The sequence below is a fragment of the Scyliorhinus canicula genome, chromosome 16 (assembly GCF_902713615.1).
Source record: "Scyliorhinus canicula chromosome 16, sScyCan1.1, whole genome shotgun sequence".
NCBI classification, from domain to species: domain Eukaryota; kingdom Metazoa; phylum Chordata; class Chondrichthyes; order Carcharhiniformes; family Scyliorhinidae; genus Scyliorhinus; species Scyliorhinus canicula.
This window is the reverse complement of record NC_052161.1, coordinates 141,150,395-141,177,402: the sequence shown is the minus strand read 5'-3', so window position 1 is coordinate 141,177,402 and position 27,008 is coordinate 141,150,395. Positions and strand designations below refer to the sequence as shown.

The 27,008-nt window shown below is 44.7% G+C and overlaps 1 protein-coding gene across 2 annotated transcripts in view; it reads left to right on the top strand.

Annotated features, from left to right (window-relative positions):
- Positions 1 to 27,008, top strand: part of LOC119950974 (NAD kinase-like) — a 90,722-nt gene that overhangs the window by 58,293 nt on the left and 5,421 nt on the right. For both annotated transcript variants that reach the window (XM_038774006.1, XM_038774007.1), the window contains 8 exons: positions 11,845 to 11,974; positions 12,206 to 12,311; positions 16,048 to 16,133; positions 17,323 to 17,425; positions 18,660 to 18,817; positions 20,189 to 20,288; positions 23,345 to 23,502; positions 26,448 to 26,530. In XM_038774006.1, the coding sequence (XP_038629934.1) occupies positions 11,845 to 11,974; positions 12,206 to 12,311; positions 16,048 to 16,133; positions 17,323 to 17,425; positions 18,660 to 18,817; positions 20,189 to 20,288; positions 23,345 to 23,502; positions 26,448 to 26,530 (924 nt within the window). The remainder of the gene's footprint in view (positions 1 to 11,844; positions 11,975 to 12,205; positions 12,312 to 16,047; positions 16,134 to 17,322; positions 17,426 to 18,659; positions 18,818 to 20,188; positions 20,289 to 23,344; positions 23,503 to 26,447; positions 26,531 to 27,008) is intronic.

Genomic DNA, 27,008 nt, shown 5'->3' with positions numbered 1-27,008 from the left:
TGCCGGCACCTTTACAATGTTACATTTCCTGAATCTGCACCGAGTGGGCAAACCTTTGCAGCGTTCAGTAGCAGCGAGAATTCAGTTAGTTAAACCAATGACATCAAGATCCCAAGATTTTTTTAAAATTACATATCTAAAGAATCACAGGGCATTCCAAACGACATGGCAACCAATGATGTACATTTGAAGTGTAACGTGTGTTCCAGGGAATGCGACTGAATTGTGCACATCAATATCTCACAAACAGCAATGTGATGATGGCTGAATCGTCTGTTTTTGTGATGTTGATTTTGGGGGTGAATGTTGGCCACGACACAGCAGAAAACATCCTTGGCTCTTCTCTGAAATAGTCATAGGATTGTTTACATCCATCTGAGAGAGCAGATGGAACATCCAAATAATAATAATAAATATAATCTTTATTGTCACATGTAGGCTTACATTAACACAGCAATGAAGTTACTGTGAAAAGCCCCTAGTCGCCACATTCCGGCGCCTGTTCGGGTACACAGAGGGAGAATTCAGAATGTCCAATTCACCTAACAGCACGTCTTTAGAGAATTGTCGGAGGAAACCGGAGCTCCCGGAGGAAACCCACGCAGACACTGGGAGAACGTGCAGACTCCGCACAGACAGTGACCCAAGCCGGGAATTGAGCCTGGGACCCTGGCGCTGTGAAGCAACAGTGCTAACCACTGTGCTACCGTGCTGCCCAATGCTGGCCCTTGCCACAAAGTGGTAGCTGCTACAAAGTGCACTGGAAGGTCGATCGGCCTTGACTCTTGCACTCTGGTCTCTGGTCTGATCTGCCGTGGCAGATCAGACGAGTTTATTTTGAGGTTTGTACCTGCAGTGTTAAATCACTGTGGAAGCAGATCAATATTGCGCATTCTGCTCTGAATTTGCTGCTTGCTGCAATTATTTTGCAGATATTTTAACGATGAAATTGGTTTTAACTGCTGAAGTCCCATTTTGTTGAATAACAATCACCTCACCTTATTTTCCCATCCACCTAGAGACGGAATTATGACAAAATCGCATCCTATGAGATTGGATTCTTCAGTGTGGATCAGTGAAATTCCATGCAGAGTTTAAGAGGAAAAAGCAGTGGAAGGAAGGATATGTAAAAATGTCCGGGATAATGGATAGTTACTTTGCCTTAGTTTTGACTGATGAGACTACCAGAGAGCAAATGGCAACAGGGGAACAGCCAAGAGGAACATTGCAGCAGTTAGAATGGAAAGGAAGGAGAAACTAAACAGACCTGAGGACAAAACCGGATCTGAATGGATGAAGCTCAAAGAAACTGGGTGGAAGATTTCCGAGTCGCTAACATCCATATCTAAAAATTGAACAGAGAAATGAAATAGTTCAGAAAGACTGGTGAGTCTGACGAAAGGGAGCTGGAACTATTCCAGGGATCTATAGACCAGTCACCCGAAGGCCAATGGCAGGAAAGATACCAGAATGTTTGCTAAAACCTCAGTTAACAGAACATCCAGAAACAGAAGATGTAACAAAAAATAGTCGGCGTGTATCTGAAGGTCACATTCAATCGAACCACTAGAATTCGGTGGAGAAATAACCCCGAGTTAAGGGCAGTGCAACAGATCTGATATACATGTCCTTGAGGAAGGCTATTAATAAAGGGTGCCACATCAGATATTTGTAATAAAGGTCAGAGCTTGTGGTGTCCCGGGCTTCACAACACAAGGAAAGCGGAGGGTAAGAATTGAGGAAAGGTTTCTCGCTGGCAGAGAATGGAAAGATCGGTGATGCGATCCTTGTTATTCATGACATACACAAATAATTTGGGTTCAGAAATCGCAGGTAAAGCGCCAAATTTTCCAATAACATTAAGTTTTGGGGTGTTGGGGGCATGGACAATATAGCTCATAAATAGGCAGATAAATGACAAATGAAATTCAGTGTTGTGAAATATGAGGTTCATTCGCATCTTTGCTCTCTGAAGGCATTTGACTGGATCATGCTGATAGATGATGGTGCATTCCAGAAGATATGCTGTATGGACGATTTGCAATCGGCACAAGACCAACGGGATGTCCATGTCTGTGATATGACACGGTAGCATAGTGGTTAGCACAGTTGCTTCACAGCTCCAGGGTCCCAGGTTCGATTCCTGGCTTGGGTCACTGTCTGTGCGGAGTCTGCACGTTCTCCCCGTGTCTGCGTGGGTTTCCTCCGGGTGCTCCGGTTTCCTCCCACAGTCCAAAGATGTGATATTGGGTGGATTGGCCATGATAAATTGCCCTTCGTGCCCAAAAAGGTGCTGTGGGGTTACTGGGTTATGGTGATAGGGATGTGTGGGCTTACATGGGGTGTCAAGGGCTGGTGCAGACTCGAAGGGCCAAATGGCCGCCTCCTGCACTGTAAATTCTATGATACAAGGATATCTGCAAGTGAGACGTCAAGTTGACCGGGACCGAGTTGATACATGGGATGTCTTCACTGGAGTGTCTGGGAACAACCGGACAGGAAGGTTGTGGGAAAAGGAGAGAGGACTAAAGAAAGAATCAGATAGCAGAATAAAAACCATCAGTCATCCTCGGGCCAACGCTATTCATCTGTGCCAGCACTTTAGGGTGAATGTCGCTCGGTCTAGTGCAGAATGTTGGGTGGACCACACTTGCAGCACTTCATGCAGTTCTGTTGTTCATGTCTTGCTGCAATTATACAGGGCCTTGGTGAGGCCACATCTGGAATACTCTGGGCAGTTGTCTCCTTATCTGAGGAAGGATGTTCTTGCTCTGGAGGAAGTGCAGGGGGGGGGGGGAAGAGACCGGGGGACCTCACAGAAAAGTATACAATTCTCGCGGGACTAGACAGGGTAGATGCAGGACGGACGTTCCCAATGCTGGGGGTGTCCACAACAAGGCGTCACGTCCTGAGGATATGGGATAGACTGGGACCGAGATGGGGGGAAATTTCTTCACCCAGGGAGTGGTGAGCCTGTGGAATTTGTTACCACAGGAAGTAGTTGAGGCCAAAACATTGTATGTTTTCAAGAAGCAGTTAGATTTGGCACTTGGGGTGAAGGGGATCAAACGATATGGGGAGAAGGTGGGATTAGGCTATTGAATTGGATGATCAGCCATGATCATACTGAATGGTGGAGCGTACTTGAAGGGCTGAATGGCCTCCTCCTACTCCTATTTCCTCTGTTTGTATATGACGAAAAGGATATTGAAGCTCTGGTGGAAGTACATAAGAGATTCCCAAGAATTGAGAGGATGCAGTGAACAGGAGGATTAAGGCTGGGGCACTTTTCCAGAGATAAGAGGAGACCTGATACCTCATTGCCCCTTCACCATTGCTGGGTCAAAATGATGGAGCTTCCTAACAGCACGGTTGGTGTACCTATCCCACAATGCAGCATGCCTCCCACCCGGCTTATTCACTCTTCCAACTTGTTCCATCAGGTGGGAGATAGAAAAGTCTGAGAACGTGCACAAACAGGTTCACCAACCCCTTCTCAAGGGCTATTATAGAGTTGCAGCAAATGCTGACCGAGCCAGCGATGCTCACACATCATGAATACATTTTTTAAAAAAACAATAGGTGGCTTTAAAATTATGAATTGGGTTCAGTAAGGTGAATGTGGAGAAACTGGTTTCAATTGTGGGTGAGTTCTGAACAATGGAGTGTAAATGCGAAATAGCCACTTAACAGATGAAATAATGAATTTGGGAGTGATTTATTGGCATAGGGGTGAGAAGGTAGAAGACACTGCCAGGTGGAATGGGTGATCAGAAACATTTATGGGAGGCTGGATGTGTATGTGAGAAAGATGAGGATGCAAAGATATGGACAGGATGGGAAGAAGTCATTAGAATGGAAGCAGGTATATGTGGAATCCAAATATTAGCATGGACCAGTTGGGTCAAATATAGAACATAGAACATTACAGCGCAGTACGGGCCCTTCGGCCCTCGATGTTGCGCCGACCTGTGAAACCATCTGAAGCCTATCTGACCTACACTATTCCATTTTCATCCATCTGTCTATCCAGTGACCACTTAAATGCCCTTAAAGTTGGCGAGTCTACTACTGTTGCAGGCAGGGCGTTCCATACCCCTACTACTCTCTGAGTAAAGAAATAGCCTTTCATGTGCTGTAAACATCACAATCTTGTACATTTAGCAGAGAGAAGCAGGGAGATGTAAGAGTGCAGATAATGAGGCCTTTAATGTTGGCAGTGCTGACAGATAAAGCTCGGAGACAGAAGGCACTCTGGATTTTTCACAGAGGGGTATCGAATAGTTTAGGAAAGCAATGATATTTGGGACGTACATTGGACAAATCTGGGTAGCCCCTTCCAGAAAGGACACAGTGCGAGTCCATTACCAGTTCACTCAAACAGTATCCGCAACGAGGATTTGTATTTGCAACAAAAGACTAAATAATTGGGGCTTTGCACTAGAACAAGATAATCTAATGGAAATTTTGAACATTTTGTAAAATGTTAAGTCTAAATAATAAGAGTATTTATAGTCCATGGTGAATTCCTGTGTAAAGGCGATGGACTGGGAACCGTAATGGATACGGACGGGCAGTTCAAGAATTTGTTTCATGCAGGATTATTAAAACATGGAAATAGTTTGCTGTAATTTGCAGTTTTCAAATAAATAGCTTATGATGCATTTTTGAACTTTTCCCTTTATTTCCAACCAGACCATATTCGCATTCAACTCAAAAGTAACTTTTCTTTTTTTTTTTTTTTTATAAATTTAGAGTACCCAATTATTTTTTCCAATTAAGGGGCAATTTAGAATGGCCAATCTACCTATCCTGCGCATCTTTGGGTTGTGGGGGTGAAACCCACGCAGACACGGGGAGAACGTGCAAACTCCTCACGGACAGTGACCCAGGGCCGGGATTCAAACCCGGGTCCTCAGCGCCGTAGGCAGCAATGCTAACCACTGTGCCACCGTGCTGCCCCAAAAGTAACTTTTCTAACTGCTCCCCACTTACCTTCTATGAAATTTCCTCCTCTATTCACCTTCTGCCCATCGAGTAACCTTGCCTTCACCAACAGGGGTTGTTATTGGTGATGAACAGGCGGAAGGTGAATTCCTTTGAACCTGTAGGCTGAAGCAATGGTTCAGACAAGATGACGCTGGAAGGAAGACGTAGTGTGATTAGGCAGAAGGCATTACGTGATAACGTAATGGAACTAACCGGCTTGAATTTGAAAATCGCTTATTGTCACAAGTAGGCTTCAATCAAGTTACTGTGAAAAGCCCCTAGTCACCATATTTCGGCGTCTGTTCAGGGAGGCTGATAAGGGAATTGAACCGTGCTGCTGGCCTGCCTTGGTCTGCTTTAAAAGCCAGCCATAATTTAACGAGGGCTTTGAGAGCGACACATTGGGGCAGCACGGTAGCATAGTGGTTAGCATCAATGCTTCACAGCTCCAGGGTCCCAGGTTCGGTTCCCGGCTGGGTCACTGTCTGTGCGGAGTCTGCACGTCCTCCCCGTGTGTGCGTGGGTTTCCTCCGGGTGCTCCGGTTTCCTCCCACAGTCCAAAGATGTGCGGGTTAGGTGGATTGGCCATGCTAAATTGCCCGTAGTGTTCTAATAAGTAAGGTTAAGGGGGAGTATTGTTGGGTTACGGGTATAGGGTGGATACGTGAGTTTGAGTAGGGTGATCATTGCTCAGCACAACATTGAGGGCCGAAGGGCCTGTTCTGTGCTGTACTGTTCTAAATTCTAAGATCGATGAAGCTGGAGGAGGTGAGTTCATGCTGCCACAGCAACCCGGCCTCCCTGAATTATCTACACCATCGCACAAGCAATGCAGAATTGTTTTGTTTTGATTCAAGCAGAATAATGAAAGTAAAATGGGGAAAGATATAAAGAGAAATATAAAGTATGTAATTAATTCACCCTTTGGAGGTGTGCTGGATCGGACTCTGTGTAACCTAGTCCCTGTTTGTTTTTAGAAGGAACTTGCATTTAAAGCAGGGGTTGTTTAGCACAGGGCTAAGTCACTGGCTTTGAAAGCAGGCCAGCAGCACGGTTCGATTCCTGTAACAGCCTCCCCGAACAGGCGCCGGAATGTGGCGACTAGGGGCTTTTCACAGTAACTTCATTTGAAGCTTACTCGTGACAATAAGCGATTTTCATTTCATTTTCATTTCAAAACCACAATAACAATTGTTTTAATATAATAATTATACACAATTAATTAATTAGAATAACTATTGTTTTAAACCTGACAATACATATACTAGGAGTTGAATCACGTAAGTATTTTTTAAAAAGCAAACTCTTGGCAGAATGCGAGCAAGGTTGTCCAGCAAAGCTAATTTCTTCTCGGCCCTGGCTAAGATTGGACTGTCCATGACAATAATCAGAGCTCAACTTGTACATTTGTTTTTCAAAAAGGTTGCAATGAGTTCAGTTACACGTCAGTTAAATCAAAATCCACAAACCACAGTCCTTTTATTGCATATCTTCAGTTTGATTCATGGTTCAAAATTTCAAGGCTATAAATCCCAATTGTAATCTGACTACAATATCTGGAAACTGTCAAATTGTGCCCATTAACCAGGGACGTTTGAATTCCATGCTTACGTGGTCATGGCTCAGTGAGTTACACTCCTGCCTCTGGCTCAGAAAGTTGTTCAAATCCCATTCCCGAGATTTAAGTTCAAAAGTTCACGCCGGCCCTCCGGTGCAGTTCCAAGGGAGTGCTGCACTGTCAGAGGGTCAGTACTGAGGGAGTGCTGCACTGTCAGAGGGTCAGTACTGAGGGAGTGCTGCACTGTCAGAGGGTCAGTACTGAGGGAGCGCTGCACTGTCAGAGGGTCAGTACTGAGGGAGTGCCGCACTGTCAGAGGGTCAGGACTGAGGGAGTGCCGCACTGTCAGAGGGTCAGTACTGAGGGAGTGCCACACTGTCAGAGGGTCAGTACTGAGGGAGTACTGCACTGTCAGAGGGTCAGTACTGAGGGAGTGCCGCACTGTCAGAGGGTCAGTACTGAGGCTGCACTGTCAGAGGGTCAGTACTGAGGGAGTGCCGCACTGTCAGAGGGTCAGTACTGAGGGAGTGCCGCACTGTCAGAGGGTCAGTACTGAGGGAGTGCCGCACTGTCAGAGGGTCAGTACTGAGGGAGTGCCACACTGTCAGAGGGTCAGTACTGAGGGAGTGCCGCACTGTCAGAGGGTCAGTGCTGAGGGAGTGCTGCACTGTCAGATATACTGTCTTTTGGATGAAATGTTAAAACAAGTTTCCATTTTCTGCCTCTTGTGTGAACATAGAAATAACCCACATTACGTTTCACTCGTATGTTGAGCATATTTTCATAAATGGTTTAATTGGCTATCTTTTATTGTAGATCAGGTTCTCCAGCAGTACATATCAAGGTGGTGGTGTTAAAACTTGTTTCTTATGAACCTTTAAAAACGATTGCATCTGACCTCTTGGAGCAGAATGTATCGGAACATCGCAGCCTGATTTGTTTGTGATTTTATGATGTGTGTTGGCACACGGGGATCTGCAACGTCAGGGTGACTTTGCCTGACTTTACCATAGTCCTGGAGCATTGAGGCCAGCTCTGGAGGGGAGGTGGTGGCATGGGGTAATGTCACTGGACTAGTGATTCACAGGCCCCAGGCTACTGCTCTGGGGGCATGGGTTCAAATCCCACCACAGCAGCTGGTGGCATCTAAATTCAGTTAATAAATCTGGAATATAGTGACCATGGAATCGTTGTCGATTGGTGTAAAAACCCATCTGGTTCACTAATGTCTGTTAGGGAAGGAAATCTGCCGTCCTTACCCGGTCTGGCCCACTCCAGACCCACAGCAATGTTGTTCACTCTTCCTCTGAAATGACCTAACAAGCCAAACTGTTACAAAGACTTAACAAAGGAAGTATCCAGATGGACCACCCAACATTGACTTAGACAAATGATTTGCTGTGTGGAACCTGTAGTCTGCTCCTTACTAAATAGGGAGCACTGTCTCAGTGACTAGTCAAGCAAAAGACTGTACATCCTTCAGATAGAATTCCATGAGTGTCAATGTCTTAGACACTAAAATATCCACCAGAGCTGGTGACACAGCGGTATTCCTTCAGGAGGGAATTGCGCTGGGAATCCTCAACATTGACTCGACTCCATGAAGGCTCATGGCATCAAATCAAACCTGGGCTGGTTACCAACTACTGCCCATAACCCTCTCTCAGCTGATGAAACAGTGCTGTACCATGCTGAACACCACTTTGAGGAAGGGTAGCAAAGTGGAGATTTTCAGTGTCCGCCATGACTTAGTAACACCACTGCTTCCTGAGCTGACTGAGTCCTAAAGGACATAACTGCTAGACTGGGTCAAGGGCAGGTGGTGAGGGAATCAGCAACATGGAAAAACCTCATGCTCACCAATCTGCCTGCTGCATATCCCTCTGTCCTGGTGTAGATGAAGTCTCATCTTCACATTGTGTTGTGTGGCACGACCACGGCACTAAATTGGCTAGATTTTGAACAGAACAACTCAAAACTGGGCATCCATGAGGTGCTGTGGGCCATCCGCAGCAGCACAACCGTACTCTGTAACCTCGTGGCCTGAATGAAGACTGCAGGAGAGCATGTCTGGAACAGCACCAGGTGAGGTGTCAGCCTAGTGAAGCTACAACACTAGACTACTTAAATGCCAAACATCAGATGCAGCATGGGATAGACAACCAAGTGATCCCATAATCAAAGGGTCAGATCTAAGCTCTGTCGCATTAAGTTGTGAATGGTAGTGGACAATTGGAGGAGGAGGCTCCACATCCTTAATGACAGGGAGCCCAGCGCACCAGTGCAAAATAAAAGACAGAAGCATTTGCAACAATCTTCAGCCAAAAGCGCCAAGTGGATGACCTATCTCTGCCGCCTCCTCAGATCCCCAATGTCAGTTTGATTCACTCCACGTGATACCAAGGAACAGCTGAAGGCACTGGATTCTGCAAAGGCTATGGGCCCTGACATCATTCCAGCAATAGTACTGAAGACTTGTACTCCGGAACTTTCCCCGGACCTAGCCAAGCTGGTCCAGTACAGCTACAACACTGGCATCTACCTGGCAACGTGAAACATTTCCCAGGTATGTCCTGTCTATGGGTGGCAGTGGTTGGCATTGCTGCCTCATAGCACCAGGGACCTGGGTTTGATTCTGGCCTTGGGTCACTGTCTGTGTGGAGTCTGTACGTTCTCCCCGTGTGTGCGTGGGTTTCCTCTGGGTGCTCCGGTTTCCTCCCACAGTCCAAAGATGTGCAGGTTAGGTGGATTGGCCATGCTAAATTACCCCATAGTGTCCAGGGATATGCAGGTTGGGTTATGGGTTATTGGGATATGGGAGGGCAGGGTGTGGGTGGGGATGCTGACATGGGTAAAGTGATCATTCAAAGGGTCGTTGCAGACTCGATGGGCCCAATGGCCATCTCGTGCACTGTCAGGATTCTATGATTCTGATTGGGGATGGGCAATAAATATTGGCCTAGTCAGTGACGCCCACATGCGTGAAAGAGTTTTAAAAAAAGAAGTTCTACAGACAGACAGTGGATCAATTCTGGGATCTTTCTATTCCATTTACTTAAACCAGCTCGGCCACTAGGTCAATGTATTATTTATTTAATTATAACCTCTCATGGCACGGCAAATGATCTTTAAAAGCAGTAGAAATGTCATCGACAATAATGCAATATTGAACAGCAAGTAGAGAAAGTCTGAATTAGCCACAAGATTGGGTGATCCGTCTGGCAATGAGAACTGACTGAGCCATATGTTGATGTTGTAAAAATGGGATGAAGAATTGGATTAACACGTCCCATCATTCTGCCCCGGTGCTATCTTATCCCAGTGTAATCAGGAGTTTTCAACAACAGTTAACCCAATTTTAAATCAATAATTTTGAGTTTCTCAGTTATCCAGATGTTGGTAATCTGCAATAAACTGGGGGAGTTCAGCCGGTCTGGCAACATCTGGGGAGAGAGAAACCGGGTTATCGTTTCCAGCCCAATATGCCTCTTTCCCAGTTGTTCTTCATAGTTCCCAATGTTCTGACCAGCCGCTGCAACTTTAAAAAAAAAAATTCAGTTCCACCATCTGTACCTTTTTTGCCTGTTTCTTCATAACTGCCAAGTTACTGGTGATGCTTCTTCCACAGTCAAACTGCCCTGATAGAGCTGAGTAAATACACCACTCAATTATCTACCCTTCAACTTGGGCACAGAGTGTTGTCGCAGGCTCTGTCTCTAGGATGAAATATTTCGGCATTGCTATTTTCACTGGTCGCATCCAAGTTGAATGATGTTCTGTTCCCCATTGTTCAATAAGGTCACGAGTTTTTAACCCTGCGATCTACTGACGGACAGGAACCACTTAACTGAAATATGTCTTTTGACTTTGCTCACGGCCTTATCTCCATTCTACATTAGAGCAGCACGTCGGTGAGCTTGAACACCACACTGAAAACAGTGCCCGTTGTTGCTATTAAGGCAGAACAATCTTTTAAAACTGTGTTCGGATTCTCAGCCGAAGCTGAAAGAGGCTGAGGGCTTCCCGATTTGCAGAGCTGCTTCACCATACAACAGCTCCAATCTGGATCTGCTGAAGCCATGATCTCTAATTTGCCAAGTTCACTGTCTGGAGAAAGATTAAATTCTGATCTGTGCTGCTGTAACTTTAGTTGAATGGCCTCCTTCTGCACTGTAAATTCTATGATAATGAAGACCTTGGTGACTTAGCAGACTAGTGTGTTTACCATTTCATTGTGTAATGGCTGTGACCTTATAAAACATATGGCTGGGATCCATTTAAAGGCGGTCTTATCATTTTGAGAGTTTTTACAAATACTGTTAATGAGGCAATTGTAGTTAATAGCCAGGTATCTGCAATTCCATTGACCATTCTGGATGATTATATTCAGCAGCCCCAAAATTCAGGCTCCGGTTAAATTTGTAGCCAGGCGAATTAGTTTCTAAATAACATATTAAAGACAGTGTAGTATGACTGGACTCTGAAGGTACATGGCATTGCGGCAAGTTGTATTCCATTGATTTTAAAGCTTCACAAAGTGTTCAGGATAACGTAAAGCTAGGAGTTAATTGAAAATGAAAAATGAAATGAAAATCGCTTATTGTCACGAGTAGGCTTCAATGAAGTTACTGTGAAAAGCCCCTAGTTGCCACATTCCGGCGCCTGTCCGGGGAGGCTGGTACGGGAATCGAACCGTGCTGCTGGCCTGCTTGGTCTGCTTTAAAAGCCAGCGATTTAGCCTGGTGAGCTAAACCAGCCCCTGGTTGGTGCTGTTGATTCAAACACTGACCTAAACCTACGTCACCACTTCAATCAGAATTTTTCATTTATCTGTGCTTGCATCATGCTATGGTGCAACCGGGATTAAGTAAACACCGATATTGGCATTTGCATAGAGTTGCAGCGCAGTGTTTATATAATAGATTTGCATAAGGAATGTGACAGCTATCCTCTATCACACAGTCAGCACAGGAGGGATTGGGGAGTTTAGAACATTGAACAGCATCCCGTACAAAATGATCAGATGTATGCACGACCACGTCCCATACTGAGAGCATTGTACACGTTAACAACAGCTTTATACTCTTAATTAAGATACAGCAAAGATCTGGATTACTTTTCATGTAACTAATACAGTGAATTTCTTACCTCATTTGCCACAGATGCTTATCTTCTCTTTGCAGAATAATGGGACCTCACTCCATCCCCCCCCCCCCCCCCCCCCCCATTCCACCCCCTTCACTGCTGATTACATCCATTAAATGCAGTTAACCAAAAGCCATATTCTTTCATTCCAGGCACATTCAGGATCCAGCTAGTCAACGGCTAACATGGAGCAAGCCTCCAAAGAGTATCCTAGTTATTAAAAAGATTCAGGACCATCGGCTGCTTCAACCATTTAAGGATCTTTGCATCTTCCTCATGGAGGTAATGTGTGCCTGGGATAGGGAACATTCACTGTGTTAGAGCTGCAACACTGCGCAAGTGTCTTGGGCCATTCCCAAGTTCACGTAGTCAGTCAGTAATGCCAAAGTTTGCCGGTTTGATCTAATGGACTCTGTTAATGGAGAAATGTGCTCAAAGTTAATTCATATTTTGTCTTGTCTCAAAAGAGGAAACTGGTCCTCAACCTTCCATTTCTGTTTTATCCATGCGTAGGAAAAGGAAATGATTGTTTACGTAGAGAAAAAAGTACTTGAAGATCCCACCATTGCAGATGATGAGAGTTTTGGACCATTAAAGAAATTATACACTTTTAGGGAAGGTAAAAGCATTGCTTTCTTTGAAGCATATCAAAGACAACTTTATTAACCTTGAATAAAGCTTATTTTCTAAAGTGTTATGTTGAAATCTCTATTCCAACTCTTTAATGCTGCCCAGTTAATAACCTCTGTTCTGGCTCCTGCGGAGCAGACAATTTTTTGCTCCCCTTTCTGTCCACAGATTTTGCTTGGTACTGCTTTCATGTTTCACCCCACCCACTAAGAGATTGCCTCATCCCACTCTGGATTCTTGAAATAAAAATCACTTATTGTCACGAGTAGGCTTCAAATGAAGTTACTGTGAAAAGCCCCTAGTCGCCACATTCCGGCGCCTGTTCGGGGAGGCTGTTACGGGAATTGAACCGTGCTGCTGGCTTGCCTTAGTCTGCTTTCAAAGCCAGCGATTTAGCCCAGTGAGCTAAACAACCCTTACGAGAGGACTTGCCCGATTTTCAGCTGTAAACTCATGAATATGAACTGCACTATTTTAACTTTTCATTTGATTCTCTTCAACTTTCTCTCACTAACCTCTTGTTCCTGTACTGTAAGGATGGTACCGGGTCTGGTCCAGCAGAAGCCCAAATTCATTAACAATTTAAACACACTATTTTTCTAAGCGAGATTGCACCTTAAATACCGTGTCCAGTCCCGGTTGTCAAGGAACTGTGAATATTCGCATGCTGCAGGCAGACCAACAAAGAGCCAAAGGTGATCTGTCCGTGGGTAATGGTCTGAGTGATGATGGAAGGGGTGGCTAGATTTGTCGTGTTCAGCTTAGGAAGGAGGTGTTTGAAAATCAGCCTCAGCAGAGGTGTCCCAGATTGATAAAGATACAGAATTAAGCTGGATTTTTTATTCAAAAACTGCAGGAGTAGAGCTAGACAATAACAATTCAAATCAGTGATTTTAGGTTATTTTAGGATGCATTATCATGAAATTTTCCTTCAAACACAGAGTGACCAACGTACAAACTAAACATGCAGATAGAAATGGTGGAGCTAGAATCCCTGAAATGATTTACAAAACAACTAACCACTGCAATGTGGAGGTGTTAGGATCTCTCTCTAATGAATAAATTGCTGACTTTACTTTTCAGTAATATGATCTTGTTTGGGGGCGGCACAGTGGTTAGCCCTGCTGCCTCAAGCACCGAGGTCCCAGGTTCGATCCTGGCTCTGGGTCACTGTCTGTGTGAAGTTTGCACATTCTCCCCGTGTCTGCGTGGGTTTCGCCCCCACAACCCAAAGATGTGCAGGGTAGATGGATTGGTCACACTAAATTGCCCCTTAATTGGGGGACAAATAATAATTGGGTATTCTAAATTAATTTTTTTTTAAAATATGATTTTGTAAGTTTATTGTGGCCAGTTTCCTTTTTTAGACAGGACAGACTCCTTGTATTTTCTGTCCAAATGTTGTGCGAGAGCTTGTCCGTGCCTTAAAGTCCTGAATGGATATGCAGAAGGAAGTTTAAGAAATGCTGCAAAAGTATATTTTTTTTGTCATGAAGCTTTCCACTCGATGAACAGTTGATTTTGGATATTTGTAATCCTGCATGGGGTCTCGAACAGCTGTCAGCTTCCATTGTGTAGTATTAGCGCCAATCCCCCTTCTGCCATAGAATGTAACGTCACCAATATCCAAACGCATCAGAATAGCCATGCCATTAACTTGGCAAAGTTAGATTGTAATAAAACTCAAAACAGTCAGAGCTTCAAATTGAATGGAGAAAAAATAAAAGCAAACGGATGTATGGAAAAAAGAATAAATTCCTCTCCCTAACTTAAAACATCTTGAATTCAGTTACATTACGCACAGTACACTGTGCTAGTGAGACTCAAAATTTGTAACCTTGTGAATATAATCATGGTTAATCCTTTCCTTTTGTCCCCCAAAACAAGCAAAGTAAAAAATAACTTGACCATGGTTGTACAATCTAGAGTGAGATTTTTGTGTGGTACAGAGGGAGCACTGTATCGTCCTTTTACATGAGGTGTTCATCTGAATTCCTATCTGCCCTTTTGGGTCGGGTGAACATTATTCAAAGATAAATGGAGATTTATTCATGACCAGATCAACATAATAAGCCCAGAAGAACTAAGGACAGGAGCAGGCCATTCGGCCCCTCGAACCTGCTCTGCCATTCAATAGGATCATGGCTGATGGGTAAATGCTGAGAGGATGTGTCCACTCATGGGAGGGTCGAGGACCAGAGAGCACAGTCGCAGAATAAAGGGGGGGCTTGGAGTCTTCCTTGTCACAGAGTTGTGGGAGCAGAGTCCTTGTGTATATTTAAGGTTGAGATAGATTCTTGATCAGTTAGGGAATCAAGGGTTACAGGGAAAGGGCAGGAAAGTGAACGTGAAAAATGTCGGATCAGCCGAGGACTATTCTCCCACAACTCTCTGTGACAAGAAACTCCAAAGACTCCAAACCCTCCGAGAGAAGAAATTCCTCCTCATTTCAATCTTAAATGGACCCCCCTTTATTCTGAGACTGTGCTCTCTGGTCCTCAACTCTCCCATGAGTGGACACATCCTCTCAGCATTTACCCTGTCAAACCCTTTAAAATCAGACATGTTTCAATACGATCGCCTCCCATTCTTCCATTTTCCAATGAGTAGAGTCCCAACCTGTTTAACCTTTCCTTCTAAGACTTTCCCTCCATACTGGGGATCATCCTAGTGAACCTCCTCTAAACAGCCTCCAATGAAATAATATCTTTCCTTAAATAAGGGACCAAAACTGCTCGCGTTACTCCAGATGTGGTCCCACCAGTACCTTGTACAGCTGCAGCAAGACTTCCTGACTCTTGTCCTCCAACCCCCTTGAAATAAAAGCCAACATTCCATTACCCTTCCTGATTACCTGCTGCACCTATGTTCTAGCTTTTTGTGTTTCGTGCTCAAGTATCCCCAAGTTCCTTTTGTGTTCAGCTTTCTGCAGGTTTTCTCCATTTAAATAATACTCTGTTATTTTGTTCTCCCTTCCAAAATGAACAACTTCATATTTTCCCACATTATACTCCCATTGGCCAACTTTTTGCCCACTTACTAAACCTGTCAATATCTCTTTGTAAACTGTCTGTATCCCTCTCGCAACTTGCCTTTCCATCTATTTTTGTTGTCTGCAAATTAGGCTAGCGTACATTCGCTTTCTTCCCCCACGTCATACCTTCTTCAACCAGTGCCAGAGTAATCATACACCATGTTGCTGGTGCAGAATGCTTGGCGCAGTCACTACATATCAAACCCTCACTCCTCGTTTGAAATGTTTAGTGATGTTCCAGTATGATAACACCTGGTGTAAAATAATACCAAAGTTCCTTTTGCATATGGGTGCCGGCGCATACACCACCCGCAATGGGGCATGTGGATCCCACATAAACAAGCAGAAAATTGGCTCCTACAGCCAAACATTTAAAAGGTTAATATACTCATTCTCGGCACTCCCAGTTGTGAAAACCCCTGTAACCAGGTTCCTCCTCCCACCAGATATTTAAAATACAGACCCAGTTTTAACGATTAGTGGAAATGTTTACCTTGGTCAAACACTTGCACTGCATTTATTTTACCTGTGAGGGAAATGGACACCGTGTGTGTCACTCCATGATTCAATTTTTATTGTGCTCACCTAGTCAAGAGGAAACCTTTGCTGCAAATTATGTTTACTTGGTCATCTGGGAACTTCCATGTTCGCAATGTCGTACAAAAACAAAAGATTTTGGATTTCCTTTCAGGCCTCGACGATTTATCTGATCGGATAGACTTCATCATCTGCCTTGGAGGAGATGGCACCTTGCTTTATGCGTCATCATTATTCCAGGTAAGTCAGTTTTAGCTCCAGACGGAGATTCATTTGCCTGGATTTTGCAGTCACTGACCTCAAAAAGATGTCCAAAACCGGTCTCCTGATATCTGTGGAATGGATCCCATTTCCCGAAGTTAATTTGATTCTGATGCTAATCCAGGGATTCTGTGGCCATCCAGCAACACTGATGCCATCAATCGCATTGAAACATTTTCATAGCCATCAAACCAAGAAGAAACGTGCTCTGAATTTTTCACTCTCAAATCATTTTACAGAGAAAACAATACAATATTAGACCATGCACATGGGATCGATGGAGAAGCTGAAATGTAATAAACATTTTGAAAAAATAAATTAAAAAATATATGTTGTTTTAAAATTTGGAATTTTTATCACAGTGGAGAAATTTGACATTGCACATTTTTTTCCCAGGGTTGGAGAGGTAGTTTGCTAATGATCAGAGTTAGTATGCCTGTAAAAGCCCAGTTACCATATGACCATAAGACATATGAGCAGAATTAGGCCACTCACCCCATAGAGTCTGCTCCGCCATTCAATCATGGCTGATATTTTTCTCATCCCCATACCCCCTGATCCCCTTAACTTTTTTAACAGGTTTTTACAGCAAGACTGACTGGAAAAGGGCAAGTTCAGTGCTTTCTTAAATTAATAGAGTTTAGGGAACTTCGACAGAGAACTTTGTACAGAAGCACAGAATAGCTGTCGCCAATTTCTGGATTTCATGGCTACCTTGACATGTCTGACCTCCAGATTTAGTAGTTTCAGAGGAGTTATGATGGCAAATACTGACAATTTCACTCTTATTATCACTGCACAATTAGCTTTGCACTATTAGGAAGGAGGGGTAAGCAAATGAATTTGACGGTCAGTGTCCTGAAACAGTCCATTTGCTATTGGAAGCAGCTCCCCGTGTTTTCCAGAAGTACAATCATCTTCTTTATCTACCACGTTTGTGAAATCTCTTCCCTCCCTGATTTGCTGTGTGTGAAGGATCTGATAAAGTGAGTAAATATGCAGCCACACAAGATTCCGGAGCTCTGTTGCTATAGTGACAGGTTAAACCACTTTGCAGTTGTGCAATTGTACAGACAGCTTCCAACATATTCATTAAAAAGCCATTATCATGAAAGAAGGTGCTGTTGGTTGTGAGTGACAGGCTTCATGTTCTGTTTTCTTTTAACAGGGTAGTGTACCGCCAGTGATGGCTTTTCATCTTGGATCTCTGGGCTTCCTAACTCCATTTAACTTTGACACCTATCAGTCAAAGGTCACACAAGTAATTGAAGGTACCTTCTGGTTTCTTTGTAATATAAGGAATTGAATTTTACAAAAGAGCCAATGCTTGCTGAAACTACATCTTTTGGGATTAAGCCTGGATCTCCGTGGATTAATCCATGGAAGGTGCTGCATACATCCATGATCTAAATTCTGAACTTGTCTGCAATGTAAATCAAGCTAGCCTAAATTCAAACCAATTGCTATAATTGGCTACGGTTCATTAGGCTGAAGCACTAATAGATATAGCAGAGAGCTGTGTCCAAAATGACCGTTCCCTCCTGTTACAGTCCTCGTCCTTTGATTCGCGCTTTCCTTTGAATGCAGCTTCTTGCTGATGGTGTAGGATTGAATTCACCCCTGTTCATATCCAAGAACAACTTGCACATTTATGGTGCCTTTAATGAAATAAAACATTCTAATCTGCTTCACAGGAAGGTCATTTAGCAGAAATTGACATCGGGCCACATCAGGTGACATTAGGCAGATGCCTGTCCGCAAATAGATAGGATCTGGTGCTTTTAAAGTTTTGTAAGTCATCAGCAAACAGCAGCCAATTCAATTACTTTGGTGACTGTAAACCTGTCCTATATTGACCCTGCGCATTCACACTTGGGATAAGCAATCCGGGTACAGACACGTTCCTTTTTTCCCTTCACTTGGGAGCAATGACCCACAACGCAACTGTTGAGTTTGTTGCAGACTTGTTCACAAAAGGAATGTAAATTAATACTGTAGGCAGTTAGCAGAGTTTTCGAAAGCAGCAATTTAACCAACTGGTTTTTGTAAAGTAGCAAAACAGGAAAATTGTCCTGAAGCTGTTATCATCAGCAGAGCACAAAGACTAAACTGGAGTTTTAAATAAACTCGCCCATAATATTTGTTATAATAAAATTGTACTTTTTTCCAACTTTGAAATTTGTTTTGAAAACATTGTGAAGCTGCAGAACATGGTAGAGGCGACAACAGGATGTAATTGAAAGATTAATGAGCACCGGATTGAAAAAGGAATTGGTGACTCTGCTGTTTTTCCTTCCGACAGTTGAAATTGAATGATAATTATCTCGCATGGGCGTGTACTGAGATGTGCTTTATTCACCTTATTTCTTTGCTTTTGTGTCTTGTAATCAAATTTCGATTCAGATTTTGTTAAGTCACTGATTAAATTTCTCAATCGAGTTTCATGCCGTTTGGTAGTTTGGATAATAATGTAAACAATTTCTCAGTGTGTTATCCGTTTCCCAGGGAATGCAGCCATTATCCTGCGAAACCGTCTCAAGGTCAAAGTGATTAAAGAAAACTGGGAATCGAAGGTCGGTCAGGAACATCCTGTGGAGGAGAACGGACGGATCGTGGCCAAACACGGGGAGAATGATTTGGGAAAACGGGCAGTGCAGTACCAGGTGAGACTGAGCTGGGTTGGGGTGAGAGGCAGGTGTCTGGATTTGCAATGAGGCCAGGACCTGAGCAACCACAGGCAGAGCTGCCCAAGCTTAGGTTACGGATTTGGTTTTGTTTTTACTGCATTTGGCCCCATCACCCTGGGAGCCAAAGGAACATTATCCACTGCCACTTGCTCCACTCTTGCTGGAAACTTTGCAGCAACGCAAACTCTCCCGTTCTGGGTCTGAAAGATCAGAGTGGGGCAATGGAAAAGGGCGAGTCATTTTTGGGCTCGGATCAGATTCCTATGCAGCACAGTTCCCATTTGATATAAGCCCCGTCTTGCATTTATATCAAGATAAAATGTCAAATTCTGCCCGTAACTTGCCCACACAGGCTGTTCTAAGATTAAACTTTATAATGTCATGGGCAGCACAATGGCGCAGTGGGTTAGCACTGCGGCCTCACGGCGCCGAGGTCCCAGGTTCGATCCCGGCTCTGGGTCACTGTCCGTGTGGAGTTTGCACATTCTCCCCGTGTTTGCGTGGGTTTCGCCCCCACAACCCAAAGATGTGCAGGGTCGGTGGATTGGCCACGCTAAATTACCCCTTAATTGTAAAAAAATGAATTGGGTACTTTAAATTGTTTTAAAAAGAATTTAAAAAACTTGTCTGGGATGTAAAATTGTGATGGTGTGTAATTTCAGATTAAATCCAAATACATAAAAGGTACCCAGCAAAAAGGGGGGGGGGGGGGGGGGGGGAGATGAGGCAATGTTTTACACTGGCTTTATTTGGAGCCGTGTTTTCTCAATTCTCCCTCAGTTCTTGAGGTCAGCTGGGCCTTGTTGTGCCAGCAATGTAAAACACATGGCATCTCCATCCCTTCATGCCATTGGGTGTTCGAGAGTTCTCTGAGGAAGCAGTTTTCAGCAGTGACTGTTCAATATAGTGAGCAAATGGCATTTGTCACTACATTGACAACGCGTGTTTCAAAAATGTTGGGGCAGTTTTCCTTTCTCCCGGCTCCGTCTCTTGTATGCCTTTGCTGTACTGCCCTTTTAGAATCACAACAGGAAAAAGTTGTTTGCACATAAATGTGGTTCATTTTACTAACTGTCAGAAACATATGTGCTCTATGTCGGATTTTAGGTGATAACCGGTTTTCCTTTGTTCCCGTCCTCCCTCCTGTTCAGAACCGCACGCACCCCAATCCCACTTTTCTTTCCTGCTGCTGGGGAATAAGCTGTTCCTCATTCAGTCCAACTCGACACAACTCCCTAACCTGAGTAAAATTGTGAGCAGAAGTCAGAAAGTGGTTGGCTCCAGACTCTGCAGTATATAATTTCAGGAAAATAGATAACAAACTCCTCCTTTCCTCCAATTGCTTAGGTCCTGAATGAGGTTGTGGTTGACCGAGGTCCTTCTTCGTATCTCTCCAATGTAGACCTGTTTCTGAATGGGCGTCTTATAACGAGTGTACAAGGAGACGGTAAGTTCTGACCTTAACGCAGAATCCAAATTAATATATTGCAAATGGCCTTATCTCTGAAATTTGTTTGAAAAATCACCCAGTAAATGACAACACATTTCTGCTTCCCAAACCCAAGATGGCGGATTGATTGGGAGTTGGTTACTTCATTTTTTTTTTATTTGTTGACTTTTTATAACGAGAAATAAGTCAACTGTTTAATAATCTGGATATATTGTAAACAGTTGATCAAAATTTAGAACTGGGGTGAGAGAAATTTCTTCAGAGGATTGTAAACCTTTGGAATTCTCTGCCCAGAGGTCTGTGAATGTTTAGTCTTTGACTATAATTAAAGGCACATCAATAGACTTCTAGGGATCTGGGGATAGGGCAGGAAGGTGAAGCTGATGTGGATCAGTCACGATCTTACTGAAAGACAGAGAGGTTTGAGGGGGCTATTTATGTTCTTAAACATCTTCATATTTATATTAACAATCCTGGTTTATGCTCAGTACAGTGGATTCCTGGCAATTTTGTGTTGCCATCCAGAAAGAAATTGAGAAATATTTACTATTAAATAACATAAGTTATTCAAACAACCATTTATAATTGTTGGGATTCGGGTGTATTATTCCCTGAGATTTTCAATGTTTGTGTGAAAATGAACCTAATGAGAGCCTCGGAGGGTGTTTGAGAGGGAGCCTCGGAGGGTGTTTGAGAGGGAGCCTCGGAGGGTGTTTGAGAGGGAGCCTCGGAGGGTGTTTGAGAGGGAGCCTCGGAGGGTGTTTGAGAGGGAGCCTCGGAGGGTGTTTGAGAGGGAGCCTCGGAGGGGCTTTGAGAGGGAGCCTCGGAGGGGCTTTGAGAGGGAGCCTCGGAGGGTGTTTGAGAGGGAGCCTCGGAGGGGCTTTGAGAGGGAGCCTCGGAGGGTCTTTGAGAGGGAGCCTCGGAGGGTCTTTGAGAGGGAGCCTCTGAGGGTCTTTGAGAGGGAGCCTCTGAGGGTGTTTGAGAGGGAGCCTCGGAGGGTGTTTGAGAGGGAGCCTCGGAGGGTGTTTGAGAGGGAGCCTCGGAGGGTCTTTGAGAGGGAGCCTCGGAGGGTGTTTGAGAGGGAGCCTCGGAGGGTGTTTGAGAGGGAGCCTCGGAGGGGCTTTGAGAGGGAGCCTCGGAGGGTGTTTGAGAGGGAGCCTCGGAGGGTGTTTGAGAGGGAGCCTCGGAGGGTGTTTGAGAGGGAGCCTCAGAGGGGCTTTGAGAGGGAGCCTCGGAGGGTGTTTGAGAGGGAGCCTCGGAGGGTCTTTGAGAGGGAGCCTCGGAGGGTCTTTGAGAGGGAGCCTCGGAGGGTGTTTGAGAGGGAGCCTCGGAGGGTGTTTGAGAGGGAGCCTCGGAGGGTCTTTGAGAGGGAGCCTCGGAGGGTGTTTGAGAGGGAGCCTCGGAGGGTCTTTGAAAGGGAGCCAAGGAGATTTACCAGAATGGGATTGAGGGATTTTGGCAACAAGGATAGGTTGGAGATGCAGGGGCTGTTCTTCTTGGATCAAAGGAGTTTGAGGGGAGATTTGATGAGGTGAACTAGGTTTGGATAAGGTAGGCAAAGGGAAGCTGTTCCCATTAGCTGATGGTACTGGGGGGGGTGGCGCCAAGACATTGAGATAGGATGTGAGGAAGAACTTTTTTTATGCAGCGGGTGGTAATGACCTGGAGTTCACTGCCTGTGAGGGTGATGGAAACGATGATGATCATTAATTTCAGAAAGGAAATGGGTGGGCAGATGAGGGCAATGAATTTACAGGGCTACGGAGGGATAGAGCAAGGGAATGAGATTGACTGGATTGCTCCAGGAGTGTTGGCATGGACTCCATAGACAATAACCCCTTGAGCTGCTATAAGTCCATAACTTTGGTGCATAATATCAATACTGGGACCTTCCAAGAACAACATGGGCCAGATCCAGATTGAAGTTTATATAAGGCAACTTGACTCCCAAACCGTGTGGAATTATCACATCAGCCTTTTCCTGAGGCCCCTGGTATTTGTGGCAAAATGATGGGTGATTTCCTGAGGGTAACAATGATTACACTGAAAATATCTGAGACTACAGATAATTGAGATAATAGACTTTCAACTCAAAAGATGAATTTAATTTCAGATCAATTACACTGTAACAGGAATTGATCAAACAGCAACAGCTTGAATTTATGTAGCACTTTTGATGTTGTAAAATGTCCAGAGGCACCTTATAGGAGCGTTACCAAAACAAAAGCAAATTAAGTGAGGAGGCAGGAGGTGGGTTTTAAGGAGTGTCTAAGGACAGGGTTAGGGATGGTTTCCAGAACTCGGGATCCAAGCAGCCGAAGACTGGGCCGCCACTGATCGAAGGATAGATGATCAAGAGGTCGGAACTGAAGGAGCGCAGATCTCGGAGGTTTATCGGGCTGAAGGAGATTCCAGAGATAGGGAGGGGCAAGGCCATCGAAAACTTGAAAACTAGGATGAGTATTTAAAATCAAGGAGTTGCTGGAGTAGGAACTAATGTAGGTCAGCGAGGATGATGGGTTAACAGGACCTGATGTGAGTTAGGATGCAGACAGCAAATTTAGATGACCCCAAGTTTGATAGGTGCACGGTGATGCTGGCTAGGGGGTTGATGGCATAGTTGAATCTAAGGGTAAAAGAGGCGTAGATGAGGGCTTCAGCAGCTGTTGCAGGTAGAGAAATGTCTCATCTGGGTGTTGACATTTTGGCTTTATTCATCCATAGGATCTTGGCATCATTGGCAAGGTAAGAGTTTATTGCCCTTGAGAAGGTGGTGGTGAGCCATCTTGAATCGCTGTAGAGCATCTATCACAGGTATACCCACAGGTGTGTGTGTTTGGGGGGGGGGGGAGAGTTCCAGGATATTGACCCAGTGACAGTGAAGGAAAGGAGATGTAGTTCTACGTCAGGAAGGTGCGTGGCTTTGAGAGGAACATGGTGGGGTTCCTGTACATCTGCAGCCCTTGTCCTTCAGGGAGGCTGTAGTTTTGGAAGGTGCTGTCGAAGGAGCCTTGGTGAGTTCCACCTAATGCAGTTGGACTTTGCTATTTCAGGAGTGATTGTCTCTACACCGACGGGGAGCACTGCCTACGCTGCAGCTGCAGGAGCTTCCATGATTCATCCCAATGTTCCTGCCATTATGATAACACCCATCTGTCCACATTCCTTATCCTTCAGACCGATAGTCGTACCAGCGGGCGTGGATCTCCAGGTAACTTCATCTCCTGTGATTTACCAGTGACTGTAATGTTGGTCACTTTCGCTCAGCTCAGGGACTTGTGCACATCTTCAGCAATTGTTCCTTAAATAAAAATATTCAATAAAGTGAACTCTGGGCAAATAGAGGAGCTGAGAAATGTCTGTTGTGTGCAGGAGTTCCGTGTTAACATATCCCGTTGAATCATGTTTGCAAGTTCTGTCATGACCATGACCATTCTCAGTATGACCCTGAGGGAAGGTGCCCCAAGGCTGGCGTTGACTGTTCCTCGCCAAGGCCGAGAGGTTTCCAGGTCAGAGTCTCCCCTCCGATTTTGCCCCTTTCAGTGACACCACGTCCCCCGTGCTGCGTCACCTCAACACAGCTCAATTGGGAAGAGAAGGACCTTCTTAAGATTGCCTTCAATCCCCTCAGTGCTTTCAGAATTAACAAAATAAAGTTGGGTTTGTTCAGCCCCTGTAGGTGGTCTTTTCATCAGAGTAACGGTCAAAGGTTGGTGTGGGAGAAATGGATTTCCATTCATGGAGCACTGGCGCCAGTACTAAGGAAAGAGGGAGCTGTTCAGCTGGGGCAGTCTTCATCTGAACCCTGCTGGGACCAGTGATTAGGAGGCCAAATTGTCCTGGCGAATCGTATAGCTGGGCCAGTGGAGAGGGCTTTAAGCTAAATAACAGTGGCGAGCGATCAAGTTTCGGAAGGATGTGTTCAATTAAAAACACAAGACCAGGAAGAGTGCAAGACAAGATAAATGGAATATAAAAGTTGGGATAAATGAAAGCAGTAAATGCTGGATAAACTCAGAAATTCTAGAGGCATCTGTAGAGAGGAACAGAGTTAATGTTTTGACCCTGTTTCGCTCTCCACAGACGCTGCCAGACCTGCTAAGTTTATCCAGCATTTTGTTTTTGCTTTTATATCAAAGTAGGGTGTATTGGTACAGTTATTAAGACTACATCGGGAGTACGGTGCACAGCAGTGATAAGACCATAAGACAAAAGTGCAGAATGAGGCCACTCGGCCCATAATGGGCAACCTAGACCAGTGAATGGGCCACATGAGGGTCCCTCCTTCACCTCAGTGGCCGCAAGGTTGAATTTGAGCTTGTTGACTAACCATAACCCTGTGAATAAGGCAACGAGTTATAGAAAATGCTTCATCATTCATATATTAACAGTTTAAAATAAGGGGTCTCCCATTTAAGACTGAGATGTGGAGAATTATTTTCTCCTGATGTTGGTTAGTTTGTTGAATAAGTGATAAGTGGCAAGTTACATTTGCGCCACACAAGTGCCTGACAATGATTATCTTCAACAAGAGGGTTTCTAACAACCGCCCCTTGACCTTTGATGACATTTCCTTTGTTGAATCCCACAATATCACTATTCTGGGGGTTACCATTGATCAGAAATTGAACTGGACTAGCCATAAATACAGTGTCTACAGGAGCAGGCCAGATGCTCGGAATCCTGTGCATAACTCCCCTCCTGACTCCACAAAGCCTGTCCACCACCTACAGGCTCAAGTCAGGAGTGTGATGGAATACTCTCCATTTCTGGATGAGTGCAGCTCCAACAACACTCGAGAAGCTCGACACTATCCAGGACAAAGCAGCCCCCGTCCACAAACATTCACTCCCTCCACCACCGACACACAGTGTCAGCCGTGTGTATCATCTACACGATCCATTGCAGGAGATCAACAGTGTTCCTTAGGCAACACCTTCCAAACCCATGACCACTCCCATCTAGAAAGTTGAGGGCAGCAGATACATGGGAACATCACAACCTGGAGGTTCCCCTCCAAGTCACTCACCATCCTGACTTCGAAATATATCGCCGTTCCCTCACTGTCGTTGGGTCAAAAATCTGGAATTTGCTTCCCAGCAGCACAGTGGGTGTACCTACACCACATGGACTGCAGCGGTTCAAGAAGGCATCGCACCACCACCTTCTCAAGCGGCAACTAGGGATGGGCAATAAATGCTGGTCTAGCCAGCGATGCCCACAGCCCATAAATGATTTTTTTTTAATAATGACTGAGCTGCCAGTTTCAAGTACCTAATGTGACCTCCATAACACACAGTGACGACATGCCCTCAGAAAGCCAATATTGAGATATTTCCAGGAACCCTCAAGACTTCAGTTTTCAGACTGAAAATTGCAGTAACTGGGACAAGGGTAAAGAAATATTTTGCAGGATGTGTTGTGGATAGCACGGTGGTACAGTGGTTAGCACAGTTGTTTCACAGCGCCAGGGTCCCAGGGTTGATTCCCGGCTTGGGTCACTGTGCAGAGTCTGCACGTTCTCCCAGTGTCTGCGTGGGTTCCCTCCGGGTGCTCCGGTTTCCTCCCACAAGTCCCGAAAGACGTGCTGTTAGGTGAATTGAACATTCTGAATTCTCCCTCTGTGTACCCGAACAGGTGCCGGAATGTGGCGACTAGGGGCTTTTCACAGTAACTTCATTGCAGTGTTAATGTAAGCCTACTTGTGGCAATAAAGGTTGTTAATATGAATATAAACAAGCCCTTTGCCCTAGTTTGAAATGTATCAGAAGCACCAGCCTACAGTCTGGATCCGGTGATGTAACTTTTTTTAGACTTCTATAGCATAAGCTTTAAAAATCCTAAACTTAATTATGTCGAATGCATAATTCCTCAATGTACATGAGTTAAGCAGAACTGTTACCACGATGGGTCCGATAATTCGTTCCTGCACTGGGTTGAGAGTTCGGACAGGACGGTACAGAAATCAATCAGAGTTTGTACAATGTCCATGAGGCCAGTTCTAATGTATTCTTGCCTCATTCCAAACATATTTCACACCGTCGTAGATATTTTCTGTCACCTGTTTGGGCCAGGGCATCAATCGCCCAAAATGGGAGATTTAACCTATGGTGGGGGTTTCATGGATTTAACCCGGATCCAATTTGGGAATTTCAGATTATGCTGTCACCTGATGCCAGGAATACCGCGTGGATTTCATTTGACGGACGGAAGCGACAAGAGATCTGCCATGGCGACAGGTAATCCGGGAAAAAGGGGTCACCGGGTACACACAGCGACAGACGTTCTGAAGGCGAATCATCCTTACATTACCCAGATGGGGTTAAAGGACGCTTTATAACTGGTCTGGTAGTGGAGCTTGTAAACGTGAATTGAAATAATATTCTGACTGAAGGAACCTGTGAAATTCGCAAATGGCATTGTTCCAGTTTTGTATTTTGCGAGAAGTTTAGCAGAAATTTGTATTGAGAAATTTGGTTCCATCAGGTTTCGCAGTCTTCTCCAAATTGACCAATTTTAAATAAATAAAATCTCCCGTGTTTCCCCTAGCTTCCTCCACAGTTATTCGTTGTTTATTATCAGTGGGAGCTGCTATCAGTTACACACACTATGCATTATCGAAGCAGCATATTGACAGCACAGATAGTTCATGGTGAGGGCAGCCAAACTAGATTGTGTAAGTGGAGTAAGATAGTGGAGAGAGGGATGGTGAAGTAG